Below are 19249 nucleotides of genomic sequence, written 5' to 3'. Positions count from 1 at the left end.
TTTGAATTGTGAACTAAACTTACAGGCTTTCCCATAGAGTGTTTTAAGAGGTAGGTGGCAAAGTGAATGTGAAGATAGAACTCCAGCTTCTGAGCAACCGGTTCATTGTCCCGGACTGAAGACGAAATATGCTCCTCCCAGAGCTGGAAGAAAACTTTCTGCTCACCATTTTCAAATGCTGTAAGCAGATCTTTCTGCAAAGGGGAAAAGCATTCAGTGAAAAACAAAACACAGAACAGCTACATTTTTTTTCAACAATAGGTTAGTGAATGAAGAATTCAAGTGCCACCTGAACACTCTGAATGAAAAGTTTTATCCAAAATCTCTCACCATTCAATGACCACCTAAATATTCTTCTTCCCCCTGTCTTTAATATCTTTGAGAGCCTGCATCAACCATCAATACAAGAAGTAAAGCCCAAATTTTCAAGCATGTCATCTGAGGACCCACCTTTACCATAAGGGAAAAATACATGCCTACGGTGTGTGAAAATCAGTCTTATCAAAGTATGGCAAGCTAAAAACCTAAAATAGTGTGAACCAAAACTACTGTCTCAGGTTCAAAAGAACCGGAGTTCTGCAAAACAACCCCAAACTTGAAGATTCCTGCACTCCGAGAAGACTGCTTGCAGACTTCTTCAAATAATCAAGAATCTGTTCAGCCAGTTCAGATAATCTCACTGCTGTAATAATTCCATGGTGGTTAGTGGCCTTTAACTGTTTTTAGTATTACTCAAACTAAGTGTAAATTATGCATTACCTGAACAGGCAAAGCTTTTGAATCTCTTGAGGAAACACCTGCTGGTTTAGGTAGTGGCTTCCCTTTTATTTTACATTCCTTTGTAAATACTTTCAGTGTTTCTTCAAATTCAGCAAAATCCAAATACTACAAGACAAAACCAATATTTTTTTAGATTATTAATGCCTCATTGAGTGACCATGAATTGCCAAAGTCCTTTAAAGTTTCTCTGTAGCAGGGTCCATAAATGCCAAAGACTGCACAGCAACAAACCAAGAACGGGTACCTCATGTGGTAGGAAAATACCATCTCTCAACTAAACTTCCTCCTGCATTCTAGAGAATAGTACTGACAATCAAGCACATCCTCTAAAAGAACGATGCCCCTCAATTTAGCCAGTAATTTCATTCAACCAAAGAAGAAAAAGAACTAAAATCCATTAATGGTATACCTTGGTTGAAGAAACAAGTAAATAACTTCCTTGCAAATAATGTTCTCAGAGGGCACAACTCTTAAGTGTGACTCTCATCTCCACAGCAGCAGTCAGACAGCTTGAATTCTAAGCCAGGTCACTCATCTGAAGCTGTGCAAGCCAAATTAATGAACAACTAATCAAGCACAATTCTTCTGAGAAAGAGATAAACAGCGCTGCCTCTTCCTCCCGCAATGTACAGTCACTATATTACATACAACCTTCCCCTCCTCCCCCCATCTCAGGCGTCTTAGTTATTGGTTGCTGAGGCAAGACATCACATTTCATTTTGCAAACTTGATCGGGATGCCCAGCATTGCCACAGAGAACAGGAATCATTTACTTTCTTCACTGTTAACATAAATAGTATAGTAGCAATTAAGTACTTAAACCTCTTTTTAGATTTGTCTTCTGAGATACACAAAAAGATTTAAGTTGTGTATGATTTTGCCATTTGGTAGACTCTTTAGGGCAGGAAGTAACTGTCCAGGCTTTCAACAGACAGCCTGGTGAAAGCTGGGTACAGTGACAGCTGACTGCTGCTCCTGATCACCCCTCTGCAGCACCGGCATCTGTGGAACCCTGCAATAGGTTGGGTCACACAAGCACACAAGGCAGGGTGGTTAGGTTGTTGTTTTGGTTTTCACTTGGGGCTCTAAACTAGGCTACCAACACAGTGTTGATCAAAGGAATGAGGCAGTAACAAGAAGTAGAGATGACAGTTTGTGTTCTTGTTCCAAATCATAAATATCCCATTTTAGCCAATTTATCCAGAAGGTTGAAGCACAGACTACCAGAGAGGCACCTACCCTTGAAAGTTTGTCTGTCTTTTTCACAGGACCGTTTCACACTTTAGAATATCTTCTGATGACCTCTTATGGGCAATACGGGTAGAGGAATGCCTAGCTGGAAAATCCTGCTTCGGCATTAAACCACGGAGATCAGCAGTCTCAGGACTTCAGCCTGGGCTTTGTCAGCTCTAGGGTTTTTATACGCCTCTGTGATTTTATACACATACGGAATGAGGTAGCAGCTAAGCAATCACCATTAAAGATCTCACCATTATCACAGGTTGGACCTGAGCCCCAAAGCTGTCTGTGGATCTAACCAACTTAACTGTTCCTTTAATGAAAGCCTCATTTGCAATGAACAATAAATAGTTCTAGATTGATTTGATGTTTGACTGCTGGCATTTAATGGACATTAAGCCCTTTGAATCTACAGAGCATGACAGGAGTCAATATGATTTCAGGGTATAGCAAACACTTGGCCAGTTAAATAAATCCAGAATTTAGACGACAGTTACAATGCCTGGCTCTGAATACAAGCATTATGAAGTTTTGCGTTGCTCATACCAACCAAAAAAAAAAAAAAAAAAAAAAAAATCAAGAAAACCAACCTCTCTCACTAGTCCGAGTAACTCAGCTTCATAAGCTAGAACGTCACCCATCGCTAAGCGTTACTGCTACATCTCATCGCTGATACACCTAGAAAATTGTAGAGAAGGGGGGTGTTACAGACAGCACAGCAGTTCACAGAGCCCCGCCACACACAGCCCGTTAGCAGTCTCATCTCCAAACAAACCGCATGAGAAAGATATCCCCCCCCCAGTAAGGCACCTCCAGAGAAGTTCCGAAGCCGGTCCTCCCCGACCCCAACCGCTGTTCTCGCCAGGCCGCGGGGCGGTCACACCGGCTCTTCACGCAGCAGCCCGCGGGCGCGGCCCACCGCCCCCCCACCGCGGGCCGCGGCGTTGCGGCCGCCCCCTCAGGGCCGAGAGCATGCGGCCCCACCAGCTCCTGAGCCAACCGGAGGGGAAGGAAGAGAGCAAACCCCGAGTGCCACCGGCATCACCGCGGCGCGGCCTACCTACCCCGCGGCCCCGCGCCGCCGCCGCCGCCGCCGCCTCCTGTCGCCTTGGCAACCGCAGCCTCTCGCCGCGCCGCGCCCCCTCCCGCCGCACATGATCCCTCTCAGCCAATCCCAGGCCGGGAAGGGCGCGTCACGTGACGGGGGTTCTCCACCGTGCCGGCGGGCAGCGCCCCCTGGAGCGCGGGAGGGGAGCTGCAGCTTCCCGCGGGTTGTGGGGGAGAATCGCTTTTTGCGGGTCGCCACTCTCTGACGTAACTTGATGAGAGTTTGGGGTCACGTTCATTTATTAAAATGCTCTGCCGTCTTAACATATGGTTTTGTACCCCCTTGCCATCCTGGGCAGGCCAGAAGTCTAAAAGCGCACCACACTGTGTGCTTGTCCATAGGCCCGTAGTTTTCAGCTGCACAATTACATGATTTCTTAATTACAGTCACTACAGCCATCGGGCGGTATTTGCCCCCACCACACCTGCCACCAAGCACTGTGCTGTCTGAGGGGATGGAACCTTCCCGCTGTGGTTAAAGCAGCCCGTGGCCAAGGCCGCCTGCTCCACTTACCTCACCGCTGGGAAGGTTCGTCTGAAAAAGATATCAGGCAAAACCAGGCAGGGCCTTGCTGAGACTGAGCACTGCATGACGAGCCTGAATCGCAGCCCCAACACGGCCGGGGTGAGGGACACCGAGACCAGCCCCGTGCCTCATGCACGCACGGCTCCGGTAGGCGCACGTCCGACATGTCGTTACTTCATGGAAGCCTGACCAAAACAAACAGGAGGATTGGCCAAGCCCCTTATCGAGGCTTCGTCCCATTTTTAATTAAAACAGTGGTGTTAATGAACCTCTTGCCATTAACACCAAGTTTCTAGCAAGCATTTGCTAGACGCAGCAAAATGACATTGTATCACCAGTGATGTCCTGCCCGGGTTTTCGATCTCACCCCGTGCAGCCTTGTTTACCACCACGAAGACCTAGGAAGACCCACATCCTCCAAACGTCCCACAACCAGACACAGCACAGCACCATCTTTCTTCCTTTAAAAGGCTCCTAAAGCAGGCATCTGCATTTAGGCATTTGCATCTGCCCCCCCCCACGGATTATAACCTCACAAAACCCAAAAGCTAATCTCACCAGCCAGCTCAGAGGCACTGCTCTCCACTGGGACCATTTTCCAGCCAAAACTTAACTTTCCAACACCAGCGTGGGTGAAGGCAGTTCAGGGTATAGCCTTCCCTTGGCTTGTGATCTAAGGGTATTCTTCTCCTTACACAATTAAAAAAACAAATTAAGGAATAGGAAAAAAGAAAAGATCACCCTTGAACATTCTTGCCAGATCTAAAATTATCAGCTTGATAGGTGAAATGTTTGGAAAGAGTGAGGTGATGGGAAGCAGAGTCATGACAGATGGTGAGCAGACACTAGCCCTCTATCCACAACCTGTGGGAATTATTTCACCGGTGCTCCATGGCCAGCCAGCGGTGGGTTGGTATTTGTGAATAAAATACTGAGGCAGACTGCTGCTCTTTGGGAAAGGAAAGGCAGACATTAAATATCTTACGAAGGGCAGAAGCAGCCTTGACAAATCTATGCCCCCTCCAATGTCTTGCTGCTTCAAATTATGGTTGTCCTGGTAAGGGACAGAGCAATGGTTTGAGTCGGGGTTGTGCTAAACCACCCACGTTTTACTTACTTGCATTTCATGTGATGGATGAAAAGGTGCCAGGAACAGGTCACTTCATCCATCACCTCTGTCTGTTTCAGAGGCCCTTGAAAACGTCTCATTCCCCAACTCAGCATGCTTGGGAGACATTCTCAGTTAAAGAAATCCTGCTAGGGAAGGAGCTTCTCCTGGAAATCAGGAGAAACCTCACCAGTCTTCTTCAGGCTGCCTCCTTCCCCAGCACTCCCTGCAAGTGCATCACAACAGGTGGGGGCAAAGGGACAGACGAACAGATTCCTGAAACGCCAGCGAGGACCCCACCACTCTCAGCGCATCGCAGAGAAGTCTGCGGGGCACTGCAGTTTGCGTCGCGGCGCCCTGCCACGTGTTGTTGAAAGATGATACAAGCCCAGGCCAGAGTCGGTGGGGTGGTGTGGTACCCGTCAGTGTGTCCTGCTGCAAGCCAGAAGGACCTAGGTGGAGGAGACTGGCTGCTTGTCCGGGGTCATTGCAAGCAGAAAGGGAATGCTTTGGCTGAACTTGGGCAGAAGAGCCCCAGGGCGAATAATCTAGCAATACTGAAATCAGGCATGAGGTTTTCCGATTAAGGAATTGGTCAGGACCACGGGTGGCATTTGTTCTGGAAAGGAATATGAGCATCCAACACTTTGTGCAACACCTGCCTTTGCCATCTTCCCTTGAGCAGGTGCATTGGCAGCTCAAAGGACTGCTATGCTTCCAGGGTTTGCCACTGCATCACTGTTCAAAGGTAAAGATAAGTATGCCCCCTGCTATTTATTTTAAAAAACAGACACTGCAGATAAATTTTTGTAGCCCTGTGGCTTCTTGGAGGATATTGACAGCCTGGAGTTTGGATCAAAGATATTCCTAGGAAACACACTGTAAGTCTTAGAAAGCACTCAGCAATGCCTAGAAAGCAGTCTGCGATTTCTAGAAAGCAATGGGGAATTGCTAGAAAGTACTGGGAAATTTCCAAGGAAGTGCTCTGAAATCCCTCAAAAACACTTAGCTATTTCTAGAAATGTCTGCAATTTTTAGAAAGCGCCTGAAAATTCCTAGAAACCACAAGGAAAGGCCTAGAAAGTGCTGGAAGTAAAGCATGTGAAAGCCAGCTGAATTTCCTAGGAAGCACATAAAACTGTTCAGAAAGCACCCTGGAATTCCAGTCTGTAATACCTACAAAGTTCTCTGCAATTCCTAGAAAGAACAAGGATATTCCCGGAAAGCACAAAGAAATTCCCAGAAAGTACGGGAAAATTCCTAGAGCCCAGTCTGAATTCCTAGAAAATTGTGGGAAATTCCTAGAAAGCCTATTGAAAATCCACAGAAAGCCCACTGAAATTTCTAGAAAGCACATGAACATTTTTAGAGAGCACCAGGGAATTCCTAGGAAGCAAAGGGAAATTTCTATTCTAAACATTAGGTTGTATTCCCATTGCTCACTGGGAGCTTGACAATTAGCATTCAGATTGGCTTTTGTAGGTACTGTGTGCACTGGTAAGTGGTCAGGTCAGTACGTGATTGAGCTGGTAATTGGAATTTCTGGGTTTGGTGATTTGTATACTAAATACCAAACTTTTATGTATATAAACAAACATAACATTTATATGTATGAAACTTCTATACTTAATAATACAAATAGTAGACATACTCTGTGTATATGTAGAGTACGTCTACAGCCAGAGGTTCCTTCTTTCTGTTGCATACACTTCTACAGAGATCTCACAAGGGCAAACTTTAAATATTTATGTTGAGTTTTACCGTGCTAGAGCCTATCAGGCATTTAGTGCATCCCCAGCAGGACAAAGGACTGGGTCCCTCGGCCATTTATAGCCCACTTGCCGCCGATGTGTGTGCAGCCTTCTGGGCTCCTTCTTGCTCCAACTGAAGGAAGGCAATGGGGCTGTGAACTCCTCCTCCTCCTGTCACCTGTCCCTCTAACTTTTTAAAGGAGTAAATGACTCTTAGAGAATGGTCCCAAGGTTTTGGAGCAGACCAGCTGCAGCTGCCCTCCTTCTTTGTAAAAGCAGCTACACTGTCCTCTGTGTTCCATCTCTCCTGCTTTGCTTTGGTGGTGATCAGGCACTGCCCCTGGGGAAAGAGAGACAGATTTTATGCTAATTTTCTCCTTTTCCCATCTTCAGGATGATGTGCATCCAGCTGGCTTTCTCCTCTGAGCAGGCAAACAGGACTGACATCGTGCTCTGGGCAGGATGGTGGGAAGGGCTGTGTGGGATCTGGGCTTTGCTTGATCATATTTTTTCTTCTTTTTCTCCTCCCATTCTTGTAGAATTCCCCTTCCAGCAGGCAGGCAAGGCTGCTGTGCACACACTGCCTTGCACATGCTTTGCCATGCTCCTAGGGTGCTTGGGCAGACACCCCTTTTCAGGGAGGTGCTGTCCAGGGGTGAACACCCACCTGCTGGCCAGCACCTGGGGTAAGGTCAAGAAGATGCAAAGCTTGTGCCTCAAACCTGAAAAGCAGGACTCCACTGCCCTGCGTGCCCAAGGGAGGACCTTCATCATCACCTGGGGCATCACTCCAGCTCCATAGTTTAGGTTTTTCTTGGGGCAGGTGTCACCGCCACCTCTCCCAGGGGCTGAGCATTCCTGTGCCTGGGCCACCGACTCTGCCAGCTGCAGGTCCCAGACTGGATCATAACCTGTTGCTTGATTAAGAAACAGAAGGCTATTCTCTATGCCCAAGTGGAAGATTTTGCAGGAAATGTCTTCTTGCAGTAGCCTTTCCAAGTGGTTGCATTAAAAATAAAAGCAAGCAGGCAAGAGAGGAACATTTTTCAAAGCTTAAACATGCTGTTATTTTTTGAGTCAAACTTCAGCTTTTAGTTCCCAAAAAAGATTTTGCTTTGGATTTTCAATGAATACTTTGAAGGAGCATTTAGGCAATAAATAAATAAGAAGTCATTCGAGTTTTGAGTTGATGACATGTTATTGTTGGTTGGAGCACGGACCGGTTCCTACTGGGACTGGCTGGACGGCAGAGAGGTTTGCTTGGACCAACGTTCTGCGCTCGGGCAGAGCTCTTGCCCAGCAGTTCAGACGCTGCTCACATACCAAGTTACACAGCAATGCTTCCCCAGGGCCCTCTGCAAGGAAAACCAAGGCAATGGAATTGCAAAACCTCTCTGCTCTCCCCAGCATCAGGCTATCATAAAGCTGCTCTGTCTCCCTTGGATGGAACTTGTTTAGCTGCTGCTGAGCCTCGAGTTTCACCTCTCCCCACCTCTCCCCAGAAGGATGCGGTCAGCCTGTGCCAGGCTATTTATATGCAGACCCTTCTCCAGTAATTTCCTGTAACCAAAGTCCCTGACCAGGAGAGGCACAACGAAGACTTTGATTTTGTGCCACAGGATGTGTGAAGGAGGCAACAGGGTGAACTCAACTTTCCTGCTCAGCGCAGAGCAGGGAGGGACTGGCTGGTGGGTCCCCCAAAACCTCCTTTCAGCTCCATTGCAAAATGGTGAAGGAGGCTCCCAGACACCTTGCAGCTCAGCATGGAAGGAGCCAGAGCTTTCTTCTCCCAGCAGGACTTTGCAGATGAGGACAGGAGCATCCAGGGCTCAACCTATTGCCCTGCAATGTCAGTCCCCCACATCCCTCAAGTGTCCACCTGGAGAGGAGACGCTGCTCTGCAAAACCTTCTTGCTGCTGCCACCACCCCGGTGCGGGCTGGCCAAAGCCCAGCCCAGGCTGGAGGAAGGAGGGAGTCCACCAGCGCTTTCTCTGCTCCTCCACCCCGACAGATCAGCCCATGCTGCCTTTCCAGCCGTGGCAGAGATCACCCTTCAGAGATCCCTACAGGGATGGAGCTGACAACCAGGAGAGACTGGCTGCCTTTGCAGGGCTGGGGGGTGCCTCCGTGGGGGATGACAGCAGCTCAATGCCCTGGGCTCGAAGGGGAGCCCAGCTGGGCTTTCTGGCATGTGCTCATCTAAGACATGGGTCATTAAGCCCCCAACCAAGGTGAACACCAATGCGTGAGAGGGTTTGGCTTGCAGTAACGGCAAGGCTTTCCAGCCAAAAATGGCAGGGGGCTAGGAGGAGGGAAGAGCTAGAGATGCTCCATTGAAAAAAAATAATATGGAGAAAATAGTCTGGGAAACTGGGTGCACAGAAACAGCAGGACAGAGCTTCCTTGTCAGGAGAAGCATCCCCAGTCCCTGTGCCAGCCCCAGGGAGCCTCACTGCCTTCATCGCATGGGCACAGCTTTGATGCTGCCACCAACACAGACTGATGGCCATCTGTCCCGCACCACTGACGCAGACCGATGGTCACCGGCCCGATCCCTTGGGAACAAACTGCAAAACGTCCAGGCCTGCAAGAGGACCAAGCAGCAGGTTTCATCTATGAATGAACCCATGAACTCTGCTGTCCAATACAGATGTTTCTAGCAAATTATTTTCAGCTGCTTCTTGTTCATCCCTGAACCCCAGATTTCACGCTTAAGCTAAAAATAAAAAAGATCTCTGTGTGAAGTTAAAGTAAACAGAGAATTTGCCCAGCCCTACAGGAGCTATCTCAGCTTCTCCTCTGGGAGGACATGGTGGGGAAACAAAAAGTTAATTCATCTTGGTTCTCATTGACACAGAATGGAGAAAAACAATCAAATGGGAGAGCCAGCCTAAAGCTGAGAACAAAGACAATGCACCAATATTTCAGGTCTTTTTCCTTCAAATCTGAAGGGGAAAAAATTGCTCCATGCTTCATCCCTTGCAGGTTATCTTTGGAAGAACAATGTCCCCATAATTTCTGCTGACAATTAGCCTCGCCTGTGCAGAAAGTCTTCCCTGGGTCACCAGAGCAGCTATATTTATACACTTGGCCAGGGATGCTGTTGCCACCGAACGACTGCCCTTGGCCAACCCCAGAGCCAGCCCTGCACCAAGGCTGTGGGCAGCGAGCCCCAGGGTGTCCCCCCATGCACCCTGCCCTGCTTGCCAGGACCCGCTTCACCTGGACCCTTACAGTATAGACCCTCCACCATTTTCTGCACATGCATTGCAAACGCAATGAAAAGAGACATATATGTTGCTTAAACACACACATGCACGCAAGTGTCAGGCAGCAGGGTCCATCATGAATCCCACAAGGTTGGGATGTCTGGGGTTCATGATCTCCAGGACCTCTGATTAGCTTGTCTCCTAAGGACCTGGGCAGAAATAGGATTTGCCTCGAGTCACCTCTCTGCAATATGTGGGTAACACCCATTCCCTCCCACACTAGAAGAGATGGCTCACTGGAGTACCTGCACAATACTACTTCTGAGCAAAAAGTAGATCTTTAGTTGTGCAGCCAACGCCAGGAACTGGAGTACAGACCTCAAAACAAAACTCTAGACCCAGGCTGCTACCAGCTGGACTATTTGACCATGCAGAGCAGGATTTCAAAGGCCAAGTCAAGCCAGTCCTGAGCTGGAGCCCAACAGCAGAGGCTGGGGCAGCATTTCCTCCCAAGGCAGAGAGTGCAGGCCAGCCCAGTCCAGTCCCACCAGTGCCAGAGAAACACATAGAACCAGATCTGCCAAAACCAGTTATCTTCACTGAGGGAGTGAAGAGCCTTGCTCCCATGTGAAGCCACCCTGGGGAAACACCAGCACCCTTGGGTGAAGGCCTTCAGGCCCACTGGTCCCATCAGAGTTTGCAAGCAAACACCACAAGCCTTGCACGGTCCTGCAATGTCCGTGCTCCCCATCTCCCCCATCCTGCCACTGCCGCAGGGTTAAGGTGTAGCCAGAGCTGGGCTGAAAACCCAGCCCATCACCAGCGCGCGAGAGCAGCAGGCAGGAGAACAGCCTGGGGCAGGCTGGGGCGAGGGTGGGGATGCTCCAGCCTTCAGGATGTAGGGAGATAAACGGCCAACGTCGCCATCGTTATCAGCGGTGCCCAACCTTCATGTTGAATGGCGAGGAGGAAGAGCTTCGCCTGGCCCTGGAAGGAAGGGGAGAGATAGGGAGGGCGGCACCGCTGCAACACGGAGAGGTGGGAAGACGAGATCTGCTGAGTGCCTGCCACTGCTGGGCCCCTCCTTGAAGACCCCTTACCCTGGGAGCTTTACCTCCAGCATCTCCATCCCCGCTTTTGTCCCCAGCACGGTGCTGAGCAGGGGGCTTGTACCTGAGTTAACCATCAGAAAGTGGAGACTGAGGACATGTCCAGGGCCTCCTGGAGGAACTCTGGGACCTGTCAGAAGCGGCATGCTTTTGAAGTGATATATTTCTCACCAGGGTTAAGGGGGATGAGGCCCATTAGTCAGGAGGGACAGAAGCATGCTTCCTGCCACCTTGGCCTCTTCCTCCGGCAAACCCAGGAGCAGTAAGTCCAATTAGTCCCTGGCAAACACCCCAGGGGTGGGTCACTCCGCAGCATCCCCAGACAGGCCCAGGAGAGCAGCACTTCCTAAGAAATCAGCACTAATGAGTCACTGTGGCTAAATGGCATTATTTAAAGCAGCAGAGAAGGTTTCCAGGGTCCTGCCATGCCTTCTCCAAACTGGAGATCAGAAAGCCAGCAGTGGCCTCCGTCCCCTGAGCACAGCACTGAGCCGGTCCTGCAGTGACTGGCCCCATCTGTCCCCAGGGAAACTGGTCAGGCCCCTTAGTGTGGGGACAGGATCCAGCCCAGAAGGCTTTACCCCAGTGCTTCCATTGATTTTCAGTACTTCCCTTGCCGGGCACCATCTTACAGGGATGCACAAACCCTGGGAGAGCCTGGTGCAGGGGGATGCAAGGTCTTGGCATCCACCACAAGAAGCCAGGGAGCCCAGGGAGGCATTGGAAGGGGAAGACACCCACTGCAGCACCGAGAGCTGCTGCTGACTGATCCACAGTGAGTGCTCTAGCATCTTTCCAGAGCCTTCCCAGAGGTTTTCTAGTACCTTTCTAGAAGATCTCTGGAGGTTTTCTGAGCCTCAGGTGGTCGCAGAGCAGCATCCTCAGCAGCCTGATTGGTAAACTGAATAAATATGTAGAGGTTAGAAAAAAAATCCCATGTATCAGATCATTCTATAGTCAGGACACACTGTTTTGTATCCTATGCTCTCATAAACTCACCATGAGAGGATCTCTTGTCCTTGTGCTGCCTGGAGTCTTTTAAGAGGTGCCCCCTGAGCTAGACACATCTCACCAAGGCACAGGACCAGCATCCTCCCAAGCTGCGGCGTGGATGGGAGACGTTTATCCTTTATGAACTTACAGGGCCTGAGCACGCGTACCTGAGGGGCTGCCCACTGTGCAGGAAGCTGGGAAGGACCTGGACGCTCCATGACAGAGCAGGCTCCAATTGCACAGAGCTCAGCCGGTGAATTCCCCAAGGGGAAACCCTGTCTACTGATATCAAATTCACGAGTAACCAACGAGCTGTTCATTGCATGCACAGCTTTCTCTGCAGAGAGGTGTAAACAGGCACCACTGGAAGCCACTTACTGTGCATACTCCTGCCAAGAGAGGAGCCACTTCTCAATCATCAGACCTCCAGCAAAAGGTCGATTTGCACTTGCTAGAAAACACTCCTCATGGTTGTTCCGCCCCCCAAGCACCATCCCACCGAGTTGCCCTTTCCTGCTTCCCCCTCAGCTCACAGCAACTCAGATTTGCAGTGTGGCTGTGGCTGTCACCTTTCCTCCTTCACACTGCTAATCCATTTGCTTCGCCCTTTAACCAGCAGCCACCTCTGTCGACGCTCCTCCAGCTCCTCTCCCCCCTCCCCTGGACATTCTCCCGAGCAGGAAAATGCAGAGCAGCCGGGGGAAAAAGCCAAGACAGCGGATGCTTTTCTGCGTGCGTTCTCTCTGCAGCGTCAATCCTAAACCACGCAGTTTCCACGTGCGTTTACACAGTGAAGACAAAATGCAGCGAGTGGCAGAGCCAGGGAAGTGAGAACAGACAGGCCAATTCCCAGATCTCCCTCCTGGTGTCCCCAGCCTGGCACACGTGGCCTTTTTCTTCCACAGACACCAAAAGCTCCTCTAAAAATCTGACTGCCCGAGTGTAACCTTGCCACATGGCCCCAGAGTAGCAGCTCAGAAATCAATTCGGGGCTATCTGAGGTTTTTTAGTTTGCTTGTGCCAAGGGAGCTCCAGGAAGCATCACTGCCAGAGGCAGGAGTGGTCTTACAAGCACAAGAAAATCATTTAGCACAAGAATCGAGTCTCCTGGATGGCGCCCCAGGCAGTACATGGCTCAGTGGGAACTGCTCTGTACGTACAGATTTACACAGCCGCACTGAGAGCCAAACCTGTAGCAAGCGCCAGGAATATACTGGCTATGCTGAAACGTCTGTTATAGTGTGAAAGGCTTGGCAAAAAGTCCTGTGAATAGAAACAGACTGTTCACAGCTCAGCCAAGGCATCAATATAGGACTTCAGGTCCTTCTGAGCCAGCTACTCCCAGCATTCCTACTCGGACTCTAGAAATCTCCCAGCAATATCTGACCATCCAGCAGGTTGCTGAATGACCTGAAATGATTTTTTTTTTCCTCCTCCCAATGTCCTCCCCTCAGCACAGTATTTTGTAAGATGACACAAGGCATTACTAACAAATTACAGAAAAACACCACATACCGCACTGGTTGGCATCAGCAGAACATGCAGGAGTAGGGGATACAGGTACCCATTCCAAGGGAAGGGATTCCAGCACCAGAAAGACTCACATAATGTACATGTGTCCAGCTTCTGTTTCTTGTGCCACAATACCAGGTCCCACTTTGAATGACAATGGGATTGGAGCAGTGATTCCCTCTTTGTTTCCAGTTTTACTGACGGTAACATTGCCTGTAGCCACTTCAGGTTCACTCTTGGCTTTGCTCCATGGGAGAACAGTTCTAGATCACGCTGAGAACTGCGAGCTCTGACCAGCACCCTTACTGAGACAGCATTTCAACTTCAGGGACTTCTGACTGAAGCCTAGGACTCAAAATTGGCTTTCAGTCCCATACCTCTGCTCTGTACTGCTTAAGCTCTGCAGAGAACAAAGGCGGACTATTCTATTGCTATAGTAACATTCACCAAAATAAACCATCTGCTGGAAAAGCTCCCAGGCACTACATGCAAGATTTGTCTTCCATTATTACCGATGCACATGAGCTTGTGGTATGTTCACATGGAGCAAAACATTCCCAACATACATACAATAAAAACCTCATTCCGTTTAAGTGTTGTTTCAAATGATGGAGCTTCCCCCAGCATTTGGGTTACAGCTGACCAGGGCCACAGTCTCTGGCTTGCCGGTGATGCACCCTTTGAAGCGTTACAGCCCAACAGGTGAAGGGCTGGCTGAGCTGACAGCAGACGGTCGAGCTGCATTCTTTCCTTCTGACTGCTACTCATTCCATACCCCTGACTGCAAATCCCCCCTTGGCTAATGATGCACATCAGTGTAACAACCTGCATGTCTGGATTCACCCCATCCAGGCCTGTAATGTATTTCTAGCTGCCTGCTCACATCAGCTACTATGTTCATATCTGGTGAAAGCAGTGAAAGCACACAGGAAAAAAAAAAAGGGATTCTGTGAAACAAAGAGAAACGTGCCTCATTTCCCCATCACTAACATCCAGAGCCCTTCTATCAGCCCCACACTGTTGCACGAATACCAGGATGAGCAAGGGGGAAGATCAGTGCAAAGTCAGTATCACAGAGGTAATTTGGAAGCAGACCTCATCTGGACAGCTGTTGGCAAGCAGAGACCTGCCCTCTCCGTAGCATCAGTGCTATGGCTGGGCCAGACTGGAATTGGTGACTTTGATCAGCCTAAAGAAATGCTAGAGAAAGCAGAGATGTGCACAGATCCCAATGACTCTACAGAGGAGCAGAGTCAGTCAAGCTTTGCTGGAGGAAGATGCACGACTTGGGTCTAGTTTTTAACATTTGGGGTGAGCGGAAAAGACTGTTGTTAGGCTTCCTTTTTTTTTTTAAAGCAGCAAGTTTTCTGTCAAGAGTTTTTAATATATTTATTTGAAAACAAGGTTTTGTGAAAGAGTACACTAAATAGCATATATCTGTTCTTCAGCCATAAAACACGGACTATCAGCTTTAGCTCAGCACAGATTGGGGCTGCATGCACTGAACAGCAGATCTCGATAGAAAGGTCTTCATGTCTGTCTTTCTGATATCAAGCATAGTGTCTTCTTTAGAGGACATGATCCTGGAGGAAGGGGAGAGAGAAACCAGAAAAGCAAACGTATTTAACTAAGGCTTCTTGTGGTTGGCCCCACACACTCGCTCGAGCCTGCCACTGACGCAACATTTACAGTTTTTAGCAAGGAGTTTGTTTTCCTGCCCATCCACCAATTCAAGTGCATAATCTTTGCTCTTGGGAGCACTGGGACATGCCAGCCCATATTTGGAAATAAAGCAACTGGGTTTCTGCCTCTCAGTGAGAAACTTGCACATCAGTTCAGGCACTTTAACCAAGGAACCTGAGAACCGCACCATTCATTGCCTGGAACAGATCTACAAGTATCCTTATGTCGGGCTCAGAGAGCACCACAGAGCCCATGATGGGAGCGTCTTTAAATTCTGCTCAGAACTGCTGGGAAGACAAGACAACCCCAGAAAGCAGAGTAGTAGTTCTCTTTTGACCAATCCTGCCACACTGAGGTCAAGTAGATGACAGCTTTGTTACATACACCACTTGCCCCTCTGGGACCATCTTTCATGAGCTGATTATTCCCAGCTCAGCTGTTGCCTGTGACCCCATGCACTGCTCTAACTCTGCCCAGCGAGGCTCTACTCAAGAGTAGCCAAGCCTGCGAGATTAGAGACCAGATCCAGTACAACTAGGTCAGGCCTGATCTGGAAGAGTGGACTTCTCTTTTACTGCTGCCAAACTCTTCAAATCGGGACAGAGCATGTTTCTGAATCTGGTGCAGAAGCCGTCAAAGAGCTAAAACAAGAGTGCTGGGTGCTGGTAACTGCTTCAGTTGATCCAAAGAAGCTTTTCCTTCATTGGGATTAATAAAGGTGAGTCTGCACACTACACTGTACCTCAGGTCTTAATCATCAATGTACTCGAAGGGCTCTGGTGGTTCAGGTTCCTGCTCCTCTTCCTCAATCTTCGGACCGTGAGCCGCCACGGGTTCAACCAGCTCCTCCATATCCTCACTGGTGTCCTTCAGAATGATGATGCCTCCGATGGAAAGCTGCAAGACAAGTGCAGTGAGCATTAGAGCTGCTTGCCTCTGCCTCGTGGTGGAGTGTTTGTGGCCACAATGTTTATGCTAGGCCATATGAGACACCTCAGCAGGAATGAGTTTCAGAGAGCAAAGCATCTGACACTCACCCAGATCCCTGCTTGATAAGGGGATGGAACAGATGGAGCCTATCCAGGCTACTTTTTGCATTTCCACTATCTAAGTCTCAGTTCGATAGCAAATGGCATCTGGATTCACAGCTTTACCCCAGTCTCAGTCCGGGGCTTTCCACATGAAAACTAATTGAACATAATTGCTTTATAAGGCTCATCTTTTCAGGGCAACGAAGCTTAGTGAAGCCTCTGTGTAGCCGCCTCCCAGAAGGCTATCTGAAACAGAGACTAATCTCATCACCAGCTTCCACTGACTGAGGAATCCTATTAGCAGAACCTCGTAAAAACAAAGGGGAATTAATTACAAAGATCACAACCAAACATCCTGGCAGGCTGAAGCAACTCTGTGCGTCTCCAGGACTGAAACACAAGGTGTGAAGAGGCAGTGCTGTGTCACGCCTGGCTGGGATCAGGGCCTTTGACCACAACAGGATTCCAGGCTATATACAGCATTTCAAAGAGGCCTTTTACTCTGGCCTTCCCCAAAGCTGAGCAAAGGTCCAGAACAGCTCCATTTCGAGAGCCTCCTTGGTTACACACCCTAATCCCAGCAAAAAACTGCACTGTTCTGTTCTCTTCAAAACCTATTTATGGGGGTTTAAGGCAGGAAACCGCACTCCCCTCACCAAAGACTCAGCTCCTTTTGAGACTGAAGCAAACAGCTACATAGGTCCACATTTCAGCTGCATGAGTGGACACTTACTGGACCACATAGCAGATCTTCCCAACCCAAATACCATTTGGGTCACCTCCTCTCTTTAAAGGATAGAAACTGAAAAACCCTTCCACAGCTATGCTAAAGGAGACGTTTCAAAAGGGGATGGTGGACAGAGAATTTCAATGTGTTGATGGAATTCCAGGAAATCAATTTATTAAAAACATAACTATTTTCCTGGAAAAAATATTACTACTTCTGAACACCATTTCCCATGCAGAATCCTGCAAAAGGGGGAAGTCAAGGGTGTTATTTCTTGAACAAAAATAAAGGCCAGAAGATTTTGACTCATGAGATTTAGAGATCAGGAGCAAGCTTATTAGCTTTGCAATATATTTGAGCATCTCACAGAAAAGTTAGTTACCCCTTGGGCTTAATGCTAAAAGATCTTTTTCATTCTCCATCTGGCAATCACATACTATCTCTTCTGTATGTTAACAAGAGATGAAGGCACTTTTGATTAAGATGAAGGTCAGATGTAACTGAACAGAAAATCTGTTTAATGAAAAACCCCCTCCATTTAGGTATAAATCCCACTGCAGGATAATAAAGCTCCAGCACAAGTCTTAATGTATTTCACTGCTTTGACAATGAGCCTGTATAACTTCTCAGCCCATTGTAATGATCATGGCTCAGTCTTTATGTCCCCAGCAATGTCATTAATGCAGAGAGTATGTCTGATCGGTTTCCACGTTGCAGCGTTTGACGTAAGTAGAAAGAAAAATAAAGCAGCATTACATGGTGAAAAGGTTTGCAGCAGCTCTGGCTTTCCCCCAACTAGAACTGCATGTGATCATTTGGAGAGAGGAACATGAAAAAGCAAATATTACAACAGTGAAGTTGCAAATCTCTATAACACATTGCCTCTCTCAGCTGGTGCACCACTGTATTCTCATGTACACATAGAACTTCTGGGTCCTTACGCACAAGCCCAGCACTGGGAACACTCTGTCAAGCACACGGACTAGGAAGGTGACACTTACTGGTTTGAAAGGCTGATATCGGCAGCTCTCTGTCATAGTGAGAACTTTGAGCTGAGCAGGCATGACTCTGGCTGGGTTGTCCAGAAGCTGGAAGTTGGGTTCAGGCTCTTTTTTCTTTTCTTTTTCATCCTTCTTTTCAGTCTCATCCTGTGGAAGGGGAAGAGAACATCAACATGATTTTAACAGTAGTCTCTAGCCCTTTCACAATTCAGGAGGGTAAGGTACAACCTGCTACACTCTTAGCACAGGCAACAATTCCAGAGCATGGTGAGAAGCCAGCCTCTTGCTGAGGAACAAGCTAACACGTATCTATCAGCTGGCACAGACAATGCCAGTGTGGCTCTAAGCACTCTCATCATGGCAATGCCTCACTCTCAACAGCAGGGGAAAATAAGTTCACCAAGAGGTGGTAGCGGAACAGTTTACCTCTGGCTTCCCCTTCTAATACTTCCTCTGTAAACTCACCACTTTTGGTTCACAACTGAAGATTCTTTAATATCACTATTAAGCACATGAAAATTGCCAAAAGCTGCCCTTCTATTTTTGCAGCTATACAGCTATCACTGACAGCAGCTCAACTAAAATGACTCAATCTCACTGACTCCCTAGGGAACTGCAGTTAAACCCTCCTTTACCAATGACTCAGCAGCTGAAGGCAAAAGCTCAGAAGGAAAAAAACACAGCATCCTTTACATGCTTAAGAACACAGATCATGTTTTCCCTCTTGCTTGGGAATATCTGAGTTGCAAACAAAAAAGACTGCAGAAAAGATGGAAACAACCAATAGGAAATTATCAGGAACACCACCAAATGCATGGCACGTCCTGTAACAGCAGACAGGACTTTCTCTGGCGCAGTGACTGCTTGTTGCTGTGCAGATCTCTTGGAAGCTATGGATTACTAGTCATGTAACAGGCATAAGAGAAAAACAGGAAAGCAATTATACCTCTAAAACATTAGGACAATGGCAAAACACTCGACTCAAACACAGCAGGTGGCAGCAAGCTCCCTTTTTACTATCCTCGTTTTTCTGCTTGATTCAGCCAAGAAAACTTTTCAGACATCTGGAGCATACACACACAGACACGACACGTGAATCCTTTCTAATATATTGCTTCCTCTCAACACCTGTACTTAACTAAGTTGTAGCAATTTTAGAAGAAACATGCATCTGTTCAGCACATTTTGCTTAGCATATAGTGCTGTAAGAATAATTCAAAGAAAATGCAACGTTTAATGACAAGGAAACATTGATAAAGGAGCAAAGAGACAAAAACCAGAGATTCTACCTTGCAGCAAAAAGACAAAAACCAGAGATTCTACCTTGCACGCATGAGATGATTCATTTTCTGAGCCAACTGTATAAAGTTCAGTGCCTACAATATGGCTGCATTTAAGTAGGTCTTGGAAGGTTTATACATACAACTTTGATCTTATGCCACACTCCCTTCACATACCATTTGTGTGTTTCT

General features: G+C 48.0%; 2 protein-coding genes and 1 long non-coding RNA gene across 11 annotated transcripts in view; all 3 read right to left on the bottom strand.

Annotated features, from left to right (window-relative positions):
* The window catches only part of ARMC9 (armadillo repeat containing 9), a 72655-nt gene extending 69504 nt beyond the window's left edge, over positions 1–3151 (bottom strand). For 5 of the 8 annotated variants that reach the window (XM_072866439.1, XM_072866438.1, XM_072866436.1 and 2 more), the window contains exons 1-4: positions 3084–3151; positions 2610–2697; positions 760–885; positions 24–194 (exon numbers count right to left, since the gene is read on the bottom strand). In XM_072866439.1, coding sequence (XP_072722540.1) covers positions 24–194; positions 760–885; positions 2610–2660 — 348 coding nt within the window. In that variant the 5' untranslated portion in view covers positions 2661–2697; positions 3084–3151. The other 3 variants (XM_072866437.1, XM_072866433.1, XM_072866434.1) reach the window with 2 other exon arrangements.
* A 6689-nt stretch (positions 3152–9840) lies between these two features.
* LOC140654679 (uncharacterized) lies at positions 9841–13698 on the bottom strand. Of its 2 annotated transcripts, none has more exons than XR_012043495.1 (3): positions 13339–13698; positions 11655–11731; positions 9841–10708 (listed from the first exon to the last, which is right to left on the bottom strand). It is a non-coding gene; the product is annotated as an uncharacterized lncRNA (long non-coding RNA). The 2 variants fall into 2 exon arrangements; XR_012043494.1 differs by lacking the exon at positions 13339–13698 and adding an exon at positions 11830–11942.
* Positions 13699–14708: 1010 nt separating this feature from the next.
* Positions 14709–19249, bottom strand: part of PSMD1 (proteasome 26S subunit, non-ATPase 1) — a 75953-nt gene continuing 71412 nt past the window's right edge. The window contains exons 23-25 of the mRNA XM_072868793.1: positions 17778–17924; positions 15761–15915; positions 14709–14918 (exon numbers count right to left, since the gene is read on the bottom strand). Coding sequence (XP_072724894.1) covers positions 15769–15915; positions 17778–17924 — 294 coding nt within the window. The 3' untranslated portion in view covers positions 14709–14918; positions 15761–15768. The remainder of the gene's footprint in view (positions 14919–15760; positions 15916–17777; positions 17925–19249) is intronic.

This window comes from Ciconia boyciana, chromosome 7 (assembly GCF_034638445.1).
Source record: "Ciconia boyciana chromosome 7, ASM3463844v1, whole genome shotgun sequence".
Lineage (NCBI taxonomy): Eukaryota > Metazoa > Chordata > Aves > Ciconiiformes > Ciconiidae > Ciconia > Ciconia boyciana.
Note: the sequence above shows the minus strand (reverse complement) of the source record. Positions and strands in the feature narration are given on the sequence as shown.